Consider the following 21,294-nt stretch of genomic DNA (forward strand, 5'->3'; position numbering starts at 1 on the left):
AAGGCAAGACCACCATGTAAAATAGCTGAGATTTTTGAAGACTGCCACATAAACCCAATCTCCTAGTCAAAAGACAAGGAGAGTGCAAATCCGATGTCCCAACTTCCTACAAACAACAATCAAACATCATGCTGGAGTTGCCTCCCTGCCAACCTCTCCCCTAGAGGTACACAGCACAACAGGCAGCATTACTGCTGCAAAGAGTAGCCCCCCAGCACCACACTGCCTGCCAGGAAGCAGTTCTGTTGTGCCATTTCCTAATGCACACCAGCACTGTAAGACACTGTCTTTCCATCTGCATGCTCCATTAAAAAAGCAGGTACAATCCATTAGAAGACTGTGTGCAAATTCAACCCCCATTGTGATCTTTTGGGTAAGTTATGACAGCATGGATCCAATTCAATGCAGTTACTGACCTAGATGTGGGGCATGGTACAACAGGAGGAAGGTTTGCAACAGGATGACACACACTGGCCAAGAGCTGCTACCAGATTTTTCTCAATAATTACTTAGCCCTGGCTCAAGGCAAGTTGACCAAGGTCTCTCTCGAAGTTTTCGTTCCCTGTATTCTTAAATCTCTTCCAATAGTTGCAAAACAAAAAAAAAGCACAGGCAACTTGAAAGAAAAGTTCTACATGCATAAGATAACAAAATCCCATTTGCCGATTTGTCAATGCTGAAAAGTGCTAGTAAGTCTGAAGCCCCAGCTGTTAAAGCATTGGCATTTTTTGTCATTTCTGATGAAACCCTCCTATTTTTGTACAAAACACTGCAATGACCTAAAGTTACAAAAGTACAAAGAAAATGCCCACATTTTTCTTTGTGTATTTCCTTGCAAGTCCGAGTAAAATCAGGACTACAAACTGACTTCTCATCCATTAGCATTTTTCAAATGAGAATGTGGGCCTTTTGTTTTACAGGAAGACATCTGACGCATAAACAAGCTGAAGAGGCATCTACAGGAAAAGAAGGTATCTTTATAGAATCACAGATAATCCTGAGCTGGAAGGGACCCACAAAGACCATGGGGGTCCAATTCCTTCTTTAATAATGTATTATTTCTGAAAGAGCACCTACCAAAGTCTGCTTTCCAAAACCAGAGATGCTACAGTTAAAACTGACTCATTCTAAAACACCAATTCCTCTTTAACTTGGTGCAGATTAAGGAACATAATGGTGGAAATTAATATCTGTTCCCTCATCTGCCCTCCAGACCCCAGCAACAATACAAGCACAGCTGTTAACCAGATGAAAACATGAGGACTGGAGACAATGCAAAAATAAAGACACCAACATCATTTCCATGGCACCACAACATTAGATAAGAAATAAAATCTAGAGTACATAATACTATCTTTTATTTTAAAATGTAAAGTTCTAACACCTAAGGAAAAACTAAGAAAGTGTTTTCTGCTGGAAAGAAAGAGGTTATAAAGTAGTTGGTCTTTCATACTTCAGTCTTCTATGCAAACTGTTTTTGTTGAAACATATGGAAATGAAAAGGTCAGCAATTAAAACAGAAATTTAATAAACACAAAATATTTCCCAAATAAATGCCTGTGGTAATCTAATTTCTTGTAAACACTGAACTCAACGTTCTGCAAGAGATCCAGATGGCAAATTAACATTTCTGATCTCTCATATCAAAAATATCAGAGGAAAAAAGATAGTCACATTACATACAAATTATTCATAACAATGGATAGGAGGAAGAACAAGACTAAGACTAGTCAGCATGTTTGACTTTCAGAACTTTTGACTCTGAAGGCTAATTAAGGAAGAGATTTAAGCAGAATCCAAATACGTAGAGTTCAAAATGATACGAAAGGGACTTTGACTATGAAGTCAGTTTAGAAGATTTTTAGCAATTCTATTAGTGACTAATGTATCCTGAGTGAGAGAGAATGGGGAGGGTGACAGGCAGGCACTGGTATCCCTAAACACAGCCCACATCTCGTCAATAACCCCATACAATCAGAATGAATTATTTTGTTAGCGATGTATAACTTCTTCACTTACCTGTTTCTACTGCAGTTATGCTTTCTGAATACCACTGGATCAAAACAGGACAGATAACCAAGTATAACAAAGAAAACACTTAGGCCATGGCAATTAAAAGGAATTTAAAGCCCACAACTTTTCTCAAATAGAACACAGATTTAAGAAAAAACATTCTGAAAACAGCCTTTGCCTCATCATCACCCAAGAAGAAATTGCAGGTTTTATAATAATTTTTTCCTACCTGTTCTACAGTAATTAACCCATCTGAAGGTTCAGTCTGTGAAGGCAAAAGTTTACACAGTGTCCCTAAGAGCAGAGATACTTCCTTCATGCTTCGCCAGCAACATACAAGAACCATTTGAGCTGTGACATCACACACTTGCTTGTCTTTGCCTTAAAAACAAACAAACAAACAAACAAAAACCAACAAATGCAATAGTGTAACTCAAAGTTCACAGATGCAGGTGTGTAATTCAAACTTCACACAGCCTATCTTACAAAACACAATTAACTATGAAAAAATTTCTAAACTTGCCTGCCCAAAAGATAACTCCATCTCATTGACCCTAATTGCTTACCCTGCTCAACAGTTGCTTTACTTTCTTGCACTTGGGAAAGGCAGCAGTATAAACATTTTACCAGGGAAGTGTTGTTTTAGATTTCGGTCACAATTCCTATTTCCTTGCACAGCAGCTAGAGCCACAGGTAGAGTTTCGAAGGCAGGCATTCCCGCATCCATCGCTCCCGGGATGTTCTCCGGGCGCCTCCCAGAAGGAAGAGGCGTTTGTGACACAGCGCTGCCACCTGGTGGCCATTGCGGCACTTGCAGGTGTTGCCCCGTTCTCATGAAAAGGAACATTCGGGCCGCCAAACTATTCACACATCGGAAAGAGCAACCGGGGAAAGGAAGTTCAAAAGCTTGCATAAACTGTTAAATTTTAAAGTGTACAGATATTCTATAAATTTATTCCGGCCTACACTAAAGATGGCAAAGTTTACAGTTTCTTTATCCTTGTAAGGTTCTGTTTCATAGCTGCTATTCATGAAAACAAATACTACACCTGCTATTTTACCACTGGAATCTCAAACTGAAGTTGCTGCTTATGTAATGTCATGCAATAAGTTGTATTGCATGAACATGGTCTCCACAAGTCTCGTGTACACGGAGAGGAAAATCACTGTAACATCTCTCAACAAGAAATAAAACATTTATAAACATTCTTTGATAGAAAAGGTGTTCAAGAATACCTGGCCAGTGCAGTTAAGGCAACAGAGTCTAGGCCAATATCAAACTAATTAATTTTCATTTGTGTCTTAAGAGAGATTAACCACAATCTTCAGCACAGTAAATTAGTCTTAAAAACCATGTCCATGGATAACTAACTAGCTTCTGACAGGTAAGAACTGAAACATTACACAAGCAAGTAATTTCCAACCGATCATCCACATAAAATGCCTCCTCTATAAGAAATACCTTGATTTAATTACTAATGTAGCCTTGAATTTACCTCTCATTTCCATGCAAATGTTTTTCGTCGGCCTCTGGTCAGCCAGCTTTTGAGATTCTTCTTTGCAGTGTTCTTTCAGAACTTTTGTTTGCATAAAATAATCATTTGTGTCCTGTGGTTGTATCTCGTGCAGAATCATCTGCAGACGACTCGCACTTTCTGCACATTAAACAAGGGGGATATTTAAGATAATTTTGCCTTCTACTTCCAGTTCTTTATACTAATGTAATCCATTCTGGGTATATAAGTACAAAAGAAAGCTACTGGCATTAAAAAGAAAACCCACAACAAGGTTCTATGGTGATTAGAACGATCAAGGAAAAAAAACCTGAATTTATAGTCCCTGTTTTGAAAGAGATACAACAACACAGTCTGCAAATGTTTGTGGGGTTTTTAGTAAAGAAGTCAAGAAAGCTTTATCAGAAATTAAAAGAGTGACCTAAAATTATGACAAAATGAGAAGCTGAAAGGGAGGGATGCTTGGTCTAGTTCTGAATGACTGCAACACAAAGAGACCTTCAGGAGCATCAGATTTAAAAAGAATTCTTTTGGGATTCTGTTTGGTTCTTTACCTGGATCACTATCCATTGGAATAAGACCCTCTGGTGATGAGCTCTGTACTACTGGTGATACTACAGCAGAGAGGCTGTATGACATCAGAATGAGCCTGGTCACCATTTCTTTCCATTCAGACACCAGTGTCAAGTTACTTAAGGGAAAAAAATCAAAACCAAAATCCCAGTGAAAACACATCATAACATGGATTAAAATAATATTATATTTAAAAGAAAGAATCAAAATTACAAACACTTGTGCAACAATATTTATGAAAACTATAAATAAGGTAGAGATTGAAAAGTCTTAAGGCTGAGTTTAACACATACAAAGGAAGTATCAAACACTGCAGCAGCCAAGAAGAGTTTGAAAAGCCACAGGTACTGGATTTCCTTATAAATAATACTCTATGATTTTCTGTTCTCCTTAACAGCTCCTCCACTGCACTTAAACATGGAGTTACAACTTCCCATTTAGTATGGTTTGCTTAAAATATGGAGTTACAACTTATTTAGTATATTTCACTTACTTGAAGGGTAATTGCTGCAAAGCCCCAGTTATACAGTGCACTCTCCCATACATGGGGAATGATGCTGCTGCTTGGAGCAGAGACTTCTTGGCTTGGAGTATTTCTTCTTCAACATTGACCAACAAAAGCTTGATAACTAAAATATTTTAAAGCACAGATTTGCATTGAACATTCATATACTGTATTTTCTAGGAAACAAATCTGCTTTAGGAAACAGGAATAAAACCTGTGTACACAACAATTCAATGGAATATGCACAGCAATTTCCTTTACTTTTCCCTCTTTTGTCATTGAAATATATGTTTACCCTTGATTTTCAGTTACCTGAACTCCAGCAATATTTTTTATAGTCCATTTAATCTGTTTCTCTGAACCAAATGGCAGCTGTGAAAAGCAGAACCCACATCCTATGTTCAGGGACAATCCCACTGCTCATGATGAAGTCACAAGGAGTTACCTGTCCTATACTGCAAATCAGACTTCACCCTTACAGCCACATTAATGCAATGATGACCACAGCAGAATATTAAAGATCAAAAGTTCATGATTATACATTTGAACCTTATGTTTTCCACTAAACAACCTGACCAATTTTCAAGGATACATGTGCCTATTTTAATTCTATTTATAGTTTGTGACATCTCAGTGCCAGAATCAGAACAAATTACAGATCCTAACAAGGAACCATGGATCATCACCAGCAGCAGATACTCCCAGACCAATGAGACATGAGGTTACCCACGTATTTCCTTTACTTATGGCAACTACAACCATGTCTCAAAATTGTTACTTCACTGCATATGAAGAAAGCATTAACAGGTATCAGTAGAGAAGCCAAGAATGGGAAAAAAAAAGTACAGAAGAGTGAGATTACTGCAAATTATATAAAATGTTTTACTACAAATAATGAACTTAGGTATTTTAGTTTCAGTGAAGATTACTTAAGGTAGAGGAAGCTTGATTAACTAATTTCCCAAACCTGCCATCTAGAGCCCTGTCATCTTTCATCCAGGGGTACTAAACCAAAACAAAAATATCCCATATGTGAACAAAGCCTCATTAATGTGGATGTGTATTCACAGGACTGCAAATCACACAGCAAAATGGGTCCAAGAGAACAGAGCCCTCCAAGGGGCAGCTCTGCAAACATGGAGCATTGAAACAAACAAAGAGCAACTACAAGTGCCTTTCCTCTGGGTAAGAGCTCTCTGGGGAAACAGAGAGTCCTTCCCTCTGCAGTTCATGCACTAAGCTTCACCAGGCTCACTACTTAGGTGTCTATATGGTCAAAATAATAACAAAAGCCATCTTACAGAATATTCAACAGCCTCAACACAAACAGGACCAGATTAAGATCTTACTAAAGAACTTGGCTTCTTAAAAGCAAAACACAATAAACTTAAAACCCTGTTAGAAATATGCATCTCCCACTTAATAAGCCTCCTACCAAAAGCCTTATGGAAAAGCAGCAAACTTCCAATAAATATAAAAAGACTTTTCCTCCCAATCTTACCTGCTAAAGTGTTCTTCTCCACTGTACTCACTGCTGTGTTTTCATCCACCTGGGGGTTAGGCTCAAGCCATTTTCCTAAACAAATGTGCTGCAGTTCTTTGTGATATACTAAAAAGTTCAACAAATACGAAGCAGTGACACAATCGTATGGCTTGGTACTCGTGCTAAGATCAATTGCTGCTTGGAATAGAAGATCTAGATTTTCAGAATCCTGAAAAAAAAAAAAAACAAAGCAGTAATATTGCTCATTTAACTGAACTTCCAGATTGTTTTAGTTAAGCTTCTTACCACCCTGGAATCTGAGAACCTGCTTTTCATTAAGTTTGCTGGTACATATTTCTTATGAAACACTTGTTTTGTGCACTGACCACCTTACACTCAAAACATGCACGTTCACGTATCTAGCAAGGAAACAATTACATAGACATTGAGGATGGGGACAGCCATTTATAAAGCAGTATTCATTCACACTGCACCTCACAGGAAAGTATTTTTTTTTTTAATTACTGTGTCTTATCTGCTAATGGACATTGAAGAGAAGCACAGTTTACTTGGTAGCAGTATTTGTTCATCACTACTAATTAATTTAAAAATAACTTTTCATTAAGTTTTTACAGACAAATCAATATCAATTTAAAGGGCAAAATTTGTGAGAAATCAAAAAACCAATCAGATGATGAAATCTGAGATAATCAGGAAGGAAGGGAAACAGGAATTTGAATTTCCTGAAAGTACAAGAGTGACCAAGTCAAAATGCCTCAAAGGGATATCACAGCTAAGCCAAGGGCTTTGCATTAACTATTACTCTGATAGTTCATAGTCATACCCAATGAACTTCCCAAACTCCTTCATCCATTAGTGAAACAAGTCTCCTTAGGTAAGGGCAGAAGCTGTATAAAAACACACAGAAGGTGTCAGTGATGAACACTACTGCAGGCAGCTTGGACCAGCTTCTAAGGCCCAGGATTCCTGCTCTGTACCTAACACAAACACCTGGTGTACTACCAACCATTCATCTTCCACAAAATCACTTCCTCTAAACTCTTCAAGTTCATACCTGTAAATTCAATGCAACATCACGTAGTTTCATGAGAAGTCTAAATGCCAGAATTTTTACTTCCTCAAATGTACTGGCGAAACACTGGATCAAAGTTTGGACACGAGTAGAATCAATCTCCTGATCCAACTGAAAAACTTGTGCCTGGCCTGTTCAAAGAAATTAATGTTTTAGATAGTTGTGCTGTAACTCCTTCCAGAATAAGCACTATCTTCACACTCTGCTTTGCTATACTAAAAGAAGCGTTAAAATTTTAGCTAAATTATTATTTTAATATTACTTCTCTTAATAACTCTTAAAATACCATATTGTTAGGAATAAAAAAGGCTTACCATATTTAAAAAGTTACTCTTAGTAATACAGAAAATAACTTATTGCCAGAAACAGAACCCCATTTACTCCCTTTAAATTCAGCATTAGAAATAATCTTTATATAGTTTTGCTTAAAAACCTTTTTCTGTAAGAATGTAATATCAGTAAATAATTTCTTTCAAAAAAGAAGTTGAAAGCTTTTGGCACTTGGTGTTTTGAGTTATTTTGTCATAGGAGTAATCCCTTAAAATATAAGCCATAAAAATTTCTTTTGGTTTTAATTTAGCTATAAATGAGTTGTGAATTCTGATGACTTGACTTAATGCTGTAAAGAAGGCAGAAGTTTTAGGATGTAAACAACTGCACCATAATACAGCACAGAACACAACAGCTGAATTGCCTTTACAGAAGTAATGTCCAATTTATAAAATCCTCAGCTGCTTTTATAAACAACGGAGGATAACTTTATATTTTTTAAAAAGCAGTAACAATATACTACATACCCATAATAGTAACATTAATGTGTTCATTTATCAAGGAGTTTTGAGAAATTATTTAGCAAGATGGTATTTTTTATTCCCTCTCAAAATCAACTTTAATCTTAGACAACTCATTTCTTTAAAGAAAAATTTTATAATTTAGGACTGAAACATACTTTTTGTGTTGGCCATATGATCCAGAGATGAGATTTAGCAATAATATCAATACTCCAAGGCTCTAACAAATACTTCTTGCATTAAGATTCTCATAGAATCATGAAGAAAATTTAAAATAACACCAATAAATCATCATTAACTGGACAAGAAAACTGTTTTCTATTTAGCATAATATCATGAGGATATGCAGCATTTTTCAGTCAAGAGTTTTTGTGAATTCAGCATTTCAACCTACCAAGACACACATGCAGGAAAAAGGAGCCAAGTTATCAAATACATTGAAACTTCTCCAGAGGTTCTCCTCATAATAAAAAAAAAAGAAACCTACCTAAAAAACAGGCTGTGCAAGAAACCCCAAATTTATAGAAGATATGCAACAGGCATTAATTATTTGCATTTACTTCAATATTCCTTTTTCCAATTAGACTTATTATTCTCCATTGAGGTAAAACAAAAGCAATGCAGGAAATGCCATAGAAATTAAGGACTAAGAATACCCTTTCACTTTGACAGAAAATGACTAGCTGGGATAAAAGACATGTCTTCAATACCTCCCATTCCTACAGTCTATTAAAGTATATAAATTAGACTTCTCACCTTTTGGAACAGAAAATATTTCTGCTATTGATTCCAAAATACTTAGTGCAGAAAACCTGGTTGGGTGTGATGAACCAGGAAACAACACCTCAAAAAGTTTGGCACATACAGATGACATGAAATCCTGGGGAGGGGGAAAAAAAATCACAAGAAAAAAAAAAAAAAAATAAGACCGTTTACTTGCTGTCCTACAAACAAAAGCCTAAGTAACTGTATTCAGGACACTGCTTTACCCCAAAAATTATGACCTTACAGATATTTTTGGAAAAACGGGAGGCCAACGTTCACAGTACAGAGAGAGGTTCTTGTTTCTTAGAGTACAGTGAGGGCTGGACAATCATTTGGGGTTTTAAATACAAGTTTCCCTTCCCCACCACCAAAAAAAGACAGCCATTGAATTTTGAATCTTGAAAGTTAGCTGACTGAGAAAGGCAGAACTCAAAGGACAGACTGACACAAAGAAACTGATGATGTGAGCCTTTAAATAGGATCAAAAGGACAAATACAAAAGAAGTTTTCATGCTAAAGCTCTTGTCATTCATTCTCTCACTCACTGATTACTCTGGAGACCTAAAAAAAGACTGAAGCTCAACTGATCTCTATTTTAAGTCCGAATAACATACATCATTTAAAGCTTGTTACTAAATGACCAACACATGACAGGAAATTTACCCCCCTCCCCTTTTTTTTTTTTTTTTTTTTTTTTTTAATTGAGGGTACCTCTCCAGCCACTCCTCATTTACTGCTGTTTCAATGCACATCCCTCAGAAAATAACCTTTATTAGTTTCAAACAAAATTTACCTTAAATACACCCTCCAAATACCAACGGGCATTCAGTTCATCAACAACAGTATATCTAGTAAAAATAAGCTTGCACAAGTGCACCGCAGAGGACAAGCTCCTCAGCACTGTTTGCCTTTATAGGTTTTCCTTCTGCACTGCACTATTGCCTGACACACACACAGAGTCTAACTTATCCAGTGGTGTTCAGGAACAATGAACTCTCAGAAATGCTATCCCACCTCTATTACCTGAATCTCTAGCAACCTACTTACTTTGTATTGCTGCAAAATCCTCAAAGGAGGCATTTTAGTTGAGTTCTCAACTAACTCTTGCTTGGTTTTATTTTGCTCCAATTTATAAAGCACTTGAGAACTTTCTTGTATCCTGCAAAATAACTTAAAACAAAAGAAAACATAGGTGAGACAAGAATCATTGACAGTGAAATAAGGGAAAGGCAGATTTCCAGCTTATTTTTCAAATCACACTGCTTGTAATTTTTAGGATGTTTGCATACAGTGTAACACAGAACAGATCCTTGCCTCTCTACTCCAAACCCAAGGTTTTGTTTCCCATCTCTCTTGTGACTAATTTTTTCTCTCCTCCCTCTACACCTCCAACACCTTCTTCCATCTCCCTCCCTAAATTCATGCCAAGTCTTCTCCACTTACCTAATTTTCTGTGCAACTGTGTCCATCTATAAAAAAGCTAAATGCAGATAATTTCTACAGCCTCAGTGTGTCTCAGAGTTTGACTCACTTCAAAAATGCTTCCACCACCTCTTTTACTACCCATAAGTAGTATTTCCTTTCTTATCACACTCCCATCTAGCACAACTTTTCCATCTCATGCTCCTCAGTCTGCACCAGGCAAGAAAAGATGGGATTTCTCTTTTGTTTTTGCCAAACTGACTCCCTCATTTTCCTCCCTTTTCAAATTAATTATTTTCTCCTTCCACACTACATTCTTTTGCCATGAACATCTTCCAAGATGTTCTTTACACATATGTGGTCCCTCATTTAATCCCCACCCTTCTCCCATGAGCTATGTGTGACCTTGGCAACTTCCACCAGACAGAGAGAATCATTCACTGCAGACTGTAATGGCACAGCCACACCATGCTGAATATTCCTCTACTTTGTTTTCCAGGTCAGGTTTCTGTGGGTGATGAAGTGACTGAATTAGCCTGAGGTGTGACAAGTCCATATAAGGACAGCCTCAGGGCCCCAGCAAAGGCAGCACAGGGTTCACTGCTGACTCCAGGGCACTTTGCTTTGCTATTGGCAAAGTGTGTAGGTGCTGGCAGGTCAAGCAACACCCACCACCACCCATGAAGTTACTGTGCCTTTGCCACTTCATATTTTGTTTAAGCCATCCTTGCTGTGATGACTTAACACCATCCAGTTGGGTAATACATAAAGCACAATCCTGGTCTTAGCGCTTCTATTCTTTCCAATAAGCAACTTCATAACATGTTCATTATTTCTTTTTAAATGGTATAAATAACTTAAGAGGCACATTAGGCACTGCTCATAGTTTGGAATTACCTTTCTCAGCAGAGATACAATCTGTTGCCTTATGGAAGGAGATTGGTTGTTCAAGTTGTACATAATAAAAAATTGAATTAGTTGCATTTCTTCCAGAGACACAATTTCAGTAGTACGATGAGTTTCACACAGTAAACCTAAAGCATCAATGCAAACCTGAAAGATATTTAAAAGTTCACCACAAAAGAGTTACTGACACCTATGATGACACCTTTGTTTTAATACAACACTAACACAGTAATCAGGATCAAAGCGATTACTCTTATTTAAAGGATACATGAACTGTTGTCCCTTTACCTGGCTGTGCTGATGAACCAGACCCTGTTTTATACACTCAGTGGATACAAGACCACTGCTCATGATATTTGAAAGTTCCAGGTGTCCATGAGCCCTGGCTGTTCTCAAACATGCCATTAATGCTCCAAGAGCTCCTCTAGTACAGCAAGAGCCTAAAGAAAATGAAAACCAGTAATAATTACTGTCTGATTAACACAAGCAATGTACTATTTGCAGTGCTTGTCAGAAACTCACAATACTTTAAACACATGACCCACTCCTTTTTTATTTCTACTCCATAATTTCCAAAAGATAGTGCTGCTATAGATTAAACTAGTTCTAAATCACCTGGTTCCAAAAAAGCTTCATCTCAAGTATGTCATATGAAAAAAAGACCTTGTGAGGTCTTTTAGTGTGACACTCTTTTAGTGTCACATTAAATTACTTCAAAACAAGAGAATCATAGATCTTCTATCCACATAATTAGAAGATAAAACAATCTGTTACTGGACACACCTGTGTAAGAAACAAAAAGAAAAAACAAAAGAAAACTAGTAGTAGAGAATACAGAAATTTAACAAACCCTGGTAAAGAGACCCAAAAGGTCCACAGGAAGGATATTGCTCATGGCACAAAGAGACACTTATTATTATTATGACTTTCACCTTGAAATACTAATAGCAATAATAACCATCTGGAATTTTTCTCCCAAAATAACAATAATAATAGACCAGAAATCACATGGCTAAGACTTTTTTTAAAATTCAATCATAATTACAAATACAAAGTTTATTTTCTTACCCAGATTAGCATCTGCAGAGGCCTGAAGAATTTTTATCATGTAGCTCAGACTGTCAGGGTTACATTTGAGCAATTTTGGTAAATAGTAATCTATTATGTAAGTAGTTTGGTCATGGTTCCCTTCACACAGTATTACCAGAAGAGGAGAAACCCAGATGTTGTGCCACTGGTCAATCCAGCTGCCTTCCTGAAAACTCAAAGTAAAATGGGCCTTGTGGTTTGTAAACATGGTTTCCAGAAGATCACTAGCGTAAGGTGCAAGAGACTGATCACTCATCACATCCAGGATTTGTACTGGAATTGTTCTGTCCAACTGCAGGATATTTTCAGTGCCCACACACTCCACCAGAGAGCCAAGGGAAGCATATTTCCCTTTTACATGCCAATCCAGGCTCAGTAAATGCTTTATCAGCCTTGCAAAGAATGGGTCTGATTTTCCATTGGATTCGACAATGGTGGTTTGGTGTATCTGCAGAAGATTCTTGAAAATCAATTTGGTTTGGTGTCTGATGGCATCCAGAGGGTGGTCCCAGTGTGTATAAATGTATTCCAGCAGCTTCCCAATTATATCAGAGTTCCCATGAAGTTTGATTTTTAGATCTGGAGAGCCTGAAACAAGGGCAGCCAGTGCTGAATTAGTCCAAATAGCAAGGATTCTAGACAAAGATGTTGCCACACTGGATTCTTTTAACCTTTTAAAAAGAGCAAACAAAAAAAAGTTCATTATCTTCATTTATCAGTATAAAAAAATAAATTTTGTATTTCAGAATAACTATTCATCACATTCATTTACCTTACACGAAAACAGGTTAGGAGACAAAAGCCATTCATGGCGGAAAAGAAATGAACAAGTGATCAACTGGATGTTGCCAAGTATATGCTTAGATACCTGATGTGCTATTAAGTGGTTGCAGCTAAACCTCCTAACAATGGGGAAAAGAAACCATACAAGTCCCACAACAATAAAACAAAAAAATAAAAATTACTATGCACCTGCTAACATTTTAGCAGCATTATGTTTTTGCATGCTTCTTGAAAATACAAGGAAAATTATTCATTGCCATGTGAAATCACCAAAACTGAGTATCCCATGTGCAAAAACAAAACCATGAAACTGATCTCCAAAGCACAATCCAAGGCTGAATGGAATTCATGTTTTAATCTCCAATCCAATAGTGCTGGTGGGCTCTTAGATGCAAGCATCCAGAAAAAAAACAACTAAAACTCATTTCAAGGATTCCACTCACTGGCACACTTTGCTTTCCTCTGAACTCTCAAAAGGAGAGGATATGATATCCTGAAAATGAAATTTATCTGTCTACATAAGAACTGATACTGATACACCTTACCATAAAGGAATTGCTAAATTTATCTCGTTTACACTAGAAAACAAAATTTTAGCATGCAAGAAAAATACTAAAGCTTAGAACTGCATATGCAACATCATTATATTTTTCAAATTTACAGAGGCTTTATGAATATATTAACAAGATTGCATGATCTGTGGCAAAATTGAGTATCATTACACTGAAAACATCAGAGATATTCCAGCAAGACCGCATGGGTCATGCAAAAATAGAATGAAAAAGATAAACCTCGCCTCCCAAACATGAAACAACATAGAGGAAAACTTACTCTGAAGTCAGCGACAACAAGACTGATGCAATATCCAATAACAGTTTCTCTCCATTTTCCCCCATGCTGCCATTTTTCCAATCCAGCATAGCCAGTGCTCCATGGCAAAGGAAGAGCCGGACCGAGTCCGGGAGCTCTGCCGTGCACAGAACGCCACAGCTCCTCAGGAACCACGCTGGCACACCTGAGTGTTCCACTGTCCCAAGGAGCAAGTCACTGATCTGGAACACCAAAAGCACACCCATTACAGCACCTCAGCACAGCAGAACATCTGTTTTGTGAGTAGCTTAGAAGATCTGAGGAGATTTCTTGTAAATAGTGTTTCTCAAATTCGAAACCTGAGTGTTATTAGTTCATATAGCTAGGAGAGAAGAGAGGATTATACTCCAGCCAAGGACTGAGAGAGGCTGGCAAGCCCTGGTATCTGCACCAGCAAAGCCTCCAGACAACACTGACAGCACAGGGTAACATGATATTGCACAATCTTCAGCCAAGAAATACACTTACCAGTGAAGGTAATTCCTCAGCTGGTTCATACATAGCTCTGGTAAAGAGAATTACAGCCAGTCCTGAGGTAGTCTGAACAGTCTGCAGGAGCGTTGCTACACAGCAGAGATATTTTACATTAGAATGCACCAAACACTGAGTGCTAGAACTTTGTAGCAAATTTATAAAAGATGGTCTTGAATTTTGTGAGACTACTTGTAGTCGTATCATCACAAATCTGTAGTGTCCACCTGGACAGCACACGTTAATAACTTTATCCTCCAGTGTAATAAGAAACTGCTTATACCTTTAACAGAAAAAAACCACTTATGATTGCCCACGAAGGCAAGGAGGGCTGTAGCAGAGACTACTGACATGTGATAAATTCTGTAGCATAAAAATGTCTGTATGAGAAGAAAACACTACTAGTTATGGTGTTCCCATAAATAGTTCTGACAGCGTATTTCTTAGAGATTTAGATATTTCTAAATAGGCAGACATTTAGTGACTCTCAAAAGCATTTCCGTTAGTTTTTGAATTATTAATAACAGCATTAATAATTAGTTTTTGTAGTGGGACAAGTTAAACTGTACACTCTTAAACTGCAATCTACAAATCATAGCTCACCAAAAAACTACTGCTCCCACTCCCATTAATTTCAGTAGCTCAATTTCCATGCAAGCTAAACTTAAGTTTTTATACATACAGGTTGTTTACTACAAAGACAATAAGTTAATAAAAATATTAGGGTTTAAATGTCACTAAACTTACCATCCATTAGGAAGTTTGTGGAACTTTTCAGTAAACTACACATATTTTGCCAAACAAAAGATTTACTGTGTTTCCAAAGACTTCCCTGGATATTTTCTTGCAATTTCTGTATAAGCATCATTGAGACTTTAATGGCTATCAGTAAATCATGCATCAGCTGAGTCTGAACAATACGATTTCCATTATTCTTTCTGTGGGGGAAAAAAAAAAAGGAGACAAGCAAGCACACAAAAAGCAAATTAAAATCATTCTTCACCACCCCCAGAACACCATATTCTGCCAACTTTAGATAGAATTAATGGTAAAAACTAATTTATTGCTTGAGTTGATCAGATATATAACTACAGGAAAACAAGAAGCAGACTCAAGGGTACTTTGTTAAAATGAAGTTAAACAAAAATGACAAAGTCTGCTACATTCTCTGCAGGTTCCTGTGACAAACTTTCATTCATGTGATTCTGCCTGAGGAGAGCTGAACTTTTCCAGAAACTCTCCAAAAAGGCCAACAGAATGCAGTGCTGCTCTTTTCTAATTTTTCAAGTGGTTCCTCCATGTACGAAAGATATTTCTGTGATGTGACATTCTTCTTACATGAAGTCAGAAAATACTGAAACTTTCAGCACATAAAAACCACTTCATTAAGTACCCTTCTCCTCTTGGTTTCATGGAACATGAAAGAGTTTTACTCTACCTGAATTTTACATCTATTAATTACACTGTTTAGTCACAATTCAAATAGCAAAACCTCAACTCAAAGGCTTCCCTTCATAGTAGCTCTAACAGTATCAGTGCCTTACCTCTCTTATATTACTATACTGCCACAAAAGACACAAATCAGTTTTTATTTAAATCTGCTTCACTGTAAAATTATATTCCCATCCTTCATCAATGTATGGCCACCAAAGTGATATTTCAAACCAAATCAAATTATCTTGCAAGAGAGAAATAAAACCAGATAAAATAGAGCTTCTATTGAATTCACTTGCCTGATTTCTTCCTGTATGTCAAGCAGCAACTTCTGCAGAAACTGAAGAACTAGTGAAAATAATTATGGTATAAATTTACTTACAAGAGAAATAGAACAGAAAATTTCCAGCAAAGCAATCACACACACATCTCAATACATCACACATACCCAGCTACAGTGAATAGTTACCCATACAGTGGTGATTATTCCACCCCACCAACAAATTAAACTAGTATTATTATAGACAAACGCAAGCAATGCTAAAACAAAACCTCAAACTGCTTTGCAACAACCTGGTACAAAACAAGTCTGCAACTCACTTGGCCCAAATTCTGTGAGATATAGACCCTCCCTACCAGAATTGCTCACTGGTACCCATATTTGAATCAAGGTTGCCCAGTAAAGCAAAACTGACCCCTGGAAATTAAAGGTATAAATCAAAGTTTTGTCTTTCACAAAAAAGTACCACGTAAGGATACTAGTTTATTGAAAATTAACCAGGAGGAAATCAGATCTAATAGATCTTCATGCCTACTTCATGTCACTTCTTCACACACATCCCTTCCCTAATAACCTGCAGTGAAGCATATTTTACAGATGCATACATATTTTACATTTTCATAAATGTGACTTTACCTTCTTCAAACAGGTCTTTAATACAGGCTCTACCTAGAGGAAACAAAACATATTTTAAGTACTGAGTACTAGCCAGCACTATCTATTTCACATAACTGCAAACATTACTATCAGGTGTGGCACCAGTGCTCAGCAGGTTTAACCAGAAGACATTTGATGTCACTGCACCTAAGCTGAAGTCCTCCATACAGGAAGCAAGGTTGTCCAGTACTTTTCTGTACAAATACACATCTGTGGTTTTCAGTTCTTCTCGAAGGCAGCAGACAAAGCTTTGCACGGCTGACATCATCAAATGTCCGGGAAGACCATTCAGTGAACTGCAACATGAAGAAACAGCACATTTAGTTTGTTTTTCCTGAGGTGGTATAATGCCCACTGCACCAAAATCCATGTCAGCTAAAACTACAATATACAGACAGATGTTTCTTCCTGCACAAAAACATCATCTGTTTTAAAATTGACATGCAAATTCTCAGTTTGCAGCTAGAAAACTCAGAGGGGTGCACAGCTTCGGGGTGGCTGCAACCAAATCCAGGATGGAAGCCTTGCATCTCAGCGGGACAGTGAATGTTTTCAGACAAAGAAAGAAAGACAGCTCAGCACCAGATCTAAAAAATGCTAAGGCTATAACAAATTCACTAAAGAAATACAGCAATAATTGTGCAATAAAACAAAATTAGTTGCAATAAAAATAGGCACAAGAAACCACAATTTAGATAGGATTCCTCTGAGCCATCTTCTCCTGACAAAGCTGATTTTGCGTTTTAAATTTCAATTCTAACATTGGATTTTAAAGTTCAAACTGCTAATTACACGCTTTATTTTCTTTCCAATAATGAAAAAGACCAAAACAAGGCTTCACTTTGAAGTTATTTATCCAGTGATACGTTATTTATAATTAAGATTTTTTAACTTAAAAACAGAAACAGTACATATGCACGTATTAAGTACTGCAAATTTTCAGTAATTAAGTTACAGCAATTTATAGAGAATGACAAATTACTGACTTACAGTTAAGAAAGCATTTAAAAAAATAAACAAAGGCTAACTACTCAATCTTTTACCTTGCTAATACTTTCTTCAAAGGATTCTTTGCACCCAGTGAAAAATATGTCTCTCCCAAAACATCCAAACAAGCTTTAACCATGGGATCACCTGCAGAGTCCTGATCCATCTGCTTCACCAATGGCATTATCTATAACCAAAAGAATACACGATGAACAAAAAACTCTGAATATACCATTTTTAACAGTGGCAGATTTCCCTCTCATGCAAGCATATGGTGCAAAACTGTCCCCTCTTTACCATTTTCCCTTGAGTTTCAAGTTCAAATAATGTTCCAAGAACACCTCTACAAACTAAAAAACAAAAACAAAACAAAACAAAACACACAAAAAAAAAAAAAAAAAAAAAAAAAAAAAAAAAACATACTAAATAGGAAACTTGGTGTCACTTGCCTTCCACCATTTTCAGTAACCATGGCCTTTGCTAATTAAGTACTAGAACTACATTACAACCTGATACATGTGCAACTGCTTTTTCTGTGTTTCCAGGAATGTACAAAACATTAGAAGTTTATTTTAGAGCTGTATTTGCCATTAACATTGCACGGGACACACTCTCAGTTACCAGAAGCCCCCAACAACAACACTGAAACTGTACCTGTTTGATACACTGGATCTGCTGGATGCCATTTCTCAGCTGTGCACACTGCAGAAGCAGAGATGCCAGATTTTGCTCTTCAGCCTTTGAAAACCCTACATTTGGAAGAAGAGGATCTTTTTATAAAGTAATTACAATAAGCAGTATAAATAACACATAATTTATAAGAAGAAGAAATGACTGCTTGATTCTTAGGGGGTTTTTTTCTAGTTCCAGTAAAGGCCATTGGTGCCACACACCCTTAAGTCACCTAACAACACCTAACACATTTTCTTTTTTTTTTTTCCCTAACAAATGGAAAAAATTCAGTTTCACTGGAACACAATAGTAAGGGACCTCTGGGGGTAATCTGGTCCAACCCCACTGCTCAAATAGGGTCACCTGGAGCTGGCTGCCCAGGACCATGGCCAGGAGGTTCTGGAATACCTCCAAGGCTGGAGACTCCCCAGCTGCCCTGTTGAAGCTGCACCAGTCCCCAGTCACTCTCACATTAAAAAAGTGTTTCCCCTCACATCAGAAAAGATGCTTAGAGGGAATCTTTAGTGTCTCAGTTTGTGCCCATGCCTTCCTATCCTATCACTATTCAGCACAGAAATAATACTGGCTCTGCCTCCTTGATGTCCTCCCTTCAGGTATTTTTTACCCATTGCTAAGGTCCTCCTGAGCCTTCTCTTCACCAGACCAAAGAGTCCCAGCTCTCTCAGCTTTCCTCATAGGAGGGATGCTCCAGCCCTTTCATCATCTTAGCCCTTAGCTGGAGTCTCTCCAACATGTCCATATTACTCTTGTACTGAGGAGCCAAGAACTGGATGCAGCAATCCAGGTGGGACTTCACCAGTGCTCCCTCACAGCAACTTCAGTATAGAAATCTTGTATTACTTTGTTTGGGTTTTTTTACAGTAAATATCACTGGAAGTTCCTCTCATCAAACAAACAAACAAACAAAAAAAATCCCCACAAAAGAAAACACCATTTGAACAGAAGCTTTAAAAGACATTAACTACAGAAAACACAAAGACTGGGAGACCAAAGAACCCTTCCAACCTCAATCATTCTGTGACCCTTGGAAATTCAGCCTTATCCCACACATTAAGGCTAACACATCAGATATCACTGAATTACAGGCCTGAAAGTAGGATTATAAGTACTACCTTCTACTACCACAGATAAAACAAAGTAAAGAGTTTTCAAACCAAAGCCACAATGCTCAAAAGGATATTTTTGACTCTGCCAAGGTAAGAAGTCATCATCATTACAAAATAAAAACAAACCATAGCTGAGCAAACACACCTGAAACTCACAAAGCAAAACCACTAGAAATAAAACATAACAAGCAAAAAACCAGATCAATTTCAGTAACTACTCCAAAGCAAGAGAAATCACACACTAGTTCAGAAAAAAACACCCTACTTACTCTGAAGTTTTTCAAGCTGATGATGATCAAGAAAAAATGCATCCACCTGAATTTCCTTCTTCTTCTTTAAAACCATTTTAGCTATTAAGAAATGCCTGCTTAAAAAAACAAACAAACAAAACAAAAATCAAAACAACAGGTCACATGGTCTTAAAAATATAATTACAAACATTTCCTACAATAATGGTCTTTTCACTGTCCTACTGTCTTGAAATCACGTTTGTGGCATTATCTGTGCAGTTTTTCCCAAGGAAGTAGCTCTCTGATTTTAACAACTTCAACTATTTCCAGTATTGCATCCAAAATTCACCCAAATTTCACAAAGCAAAAAGGCAGTAATAGGAAAGGGGAATGCTGTACACATGATATACTGTCTCACTGAAGTTTTCAGTGCACTTGTTATATAGCCTGTGGCATGACCGTGGAACACCATTTGGAAATATCATAGAGAAGCAAGGAATTAATGCCACAAAACTTGCCTGGCTCACTTTTACTGTTCAAAACTCATTCAACTCATTAATGTCAAATAAGAACTGTGCAGCAAACTGAATGGCTCTGCTATTATGGATGTTACAAATAGCAAGCACTTTTGCAAACGGCAATGGTGATTTAATATGCACTACAGTTTCACTGACTTGAAAGCGCATTATTATGGAACAGCTGAGGTCGGAAGGGGCCTTTGGAGCTCATTTGGACCAACCTCCTGCTAAAGCTGGGCCACCTGGAGTCAGCTCCCCAGGCCCATGTCCAGGCATCTTTTGAACGTTTCCAAGGATGGAGACTGCACATCCCCTCTGGGCCTGTGCCAGTGCTTGGCCACCTTCACTCCACATCCAGCGCTGATGGTCTCAGAGACATCCCCCCCGTGTTTCTGTACCTGTGGCCTCCTGTCCTGCCCTGTCCGGGCACCAGGAATAGAGCCGGGCCCCATCCTGTGTGCGCCTCTTGCCCCCATACTCACAAACCCTGGTCAGCTCTGCAGATCCCTTATCCCGCCCCAGCCGGGGCACCCAACGCGGCCGCCTCCCCCAGCGCCTCCGGGCGCTCAGGAGCGAACCAGGGCCGGCCCCAGAGGTGCCCGGCACTGCCCCAACCACCCCCGGTCAGTCCCGGCGGCACCGAGCGCTGGGATGGACCCGGGATGGACCCAGGCCGGGCCGGGCCAGGCCGCCACAAGCACCGCCCGGGGCCTCCCCCGCCCCGCCGGCCGCTCGGGCCCGGAGCGCCCGCCTGGGGAAGGGGCTGCAAACAGAGCGCTGCAGCAGCACAGCAGGCGAGGGAACCCCGAGGGAACGCCGCCCGGCCCTTACCCGAGCGCCCCTCACCGCTCTCCCGGCGCCGCGTCCCTTTCCCGTGCCCGTGGCCCGCCCCCCACGTGCCGCCCGCCGCCAACCGCGGCCTTCCCCGCCCCGCCCCGGCACAGGCCCGGCCCGGCACCGCCGTGCCCAGCGCTGCCGCCTCTCCTCGGCAATCCTTGTCCTAACGAAAAGATGAGTCACCGAATTACAGAATCGATTAGGTTGGAAAATTCCTCTGAAACCGTCGCGTCCGACCCGTGACCGAACGCCACCGCGCAGAGAGACCCGTCCC

The 21,294-nt window shown here is 38.6% G+C and overlaps 1 protein-coding gene across 3 annotated transcripts in view; it reads right to left on the reverse strand.

The window, feature by feature from the left end:
* The window catches only part of THADA (THADA armadillo repeat containing), a 151,823-nt gene extending 130,768 nt beyond the window's left edge, over positions 1-21,055 (reverse strand). For 2 of the 3 annotated variants that reach the window (XM_083857545.1, XM_083857544.1), the window contains exons 1-20: positions 19,705-20,006; positions 18,291-18,385; positions 17,693-17,823; positions 16,797-16,945; positions 16,629-16,661; positions 16,012-16,060; positions 15,026-15,216; positions 14,276-14,370; positions 13,769-13,989; positions 12,134-12,825; positions 11,354-11,505; positions 11,057-11,212; positions 9,785-9,907; positions 8,729-8,852; positions 7,164-7,312; positions 6,107-6,317; positions 4,594-4,729; positions 4,082-4,218; positions 3,510-3,668; positions 2,243-2,394 (exon numbers count right to left, since the gene is read on the reverse strand). In XM_083857545.1, coding sequence (XP_083713671.1) covers positions 2,243-2,394; positions 3,510-3,668; positions 4,082-4,218; positions 4,594-4,729; positions 6,107-6,317; positions 7,164-7,312; positions 8,729-8,852; positions 9,785-9,907; positions 11,057-11,212; positions 11,354-11,505; positions 12,134-12,825; positions 13,769-13,989; positions 14,276-14,370; positions 15,026-15,216; positions 16,012-16,060; positions 16,629-16,661; positions 16,797-16,945; positions 17,693-17,823; positions 18,291-18,385; positions 19,705-19,780 — 3,231 coding nt within the window. In that variant the 5' untranslated portion in view covers positions 19,781-20,006. Of the gene's footprint in view, positions 1-2,242; positions 2,395-3,509; positions 3,669-4,081; positions 4,219-4,593; positions 4,730-6,106; positions 6,318-7,163; positions 7,313-8,728; positions 8,853-9,784; positions 9,908-11,056; positions 11,213-11,353; positions 11,506-12,133; positions 12,826-13,768; positions 13,990-14,275; positions 14,371-15,025; positions 15,217-16,011; positions 16,061-16,628; positions 16,662-16,796; positions 16,946-17,692; positions 17,824-18,290; positions 18,386-19,704; positions 20,007-21,014 lie in introns of those variants that run through there. The other variant, XM_083857543.1, reaches the window with a different exon arrangement.
* Positions 21,056-21,294: the final 239 nt, after the last annotated feature.

This window comes from Zosterops lateralis (genome assembly GCF_965231275.1).
Source record: "Zosterops lateralis genome assembly, chromosome: 3".
Lineage (NCBI taxonomy): Eukaryota > Metazoa > Chordata > Aves > Passeriformes > Zosteropidae > Zosterops > Zosterops lateralis.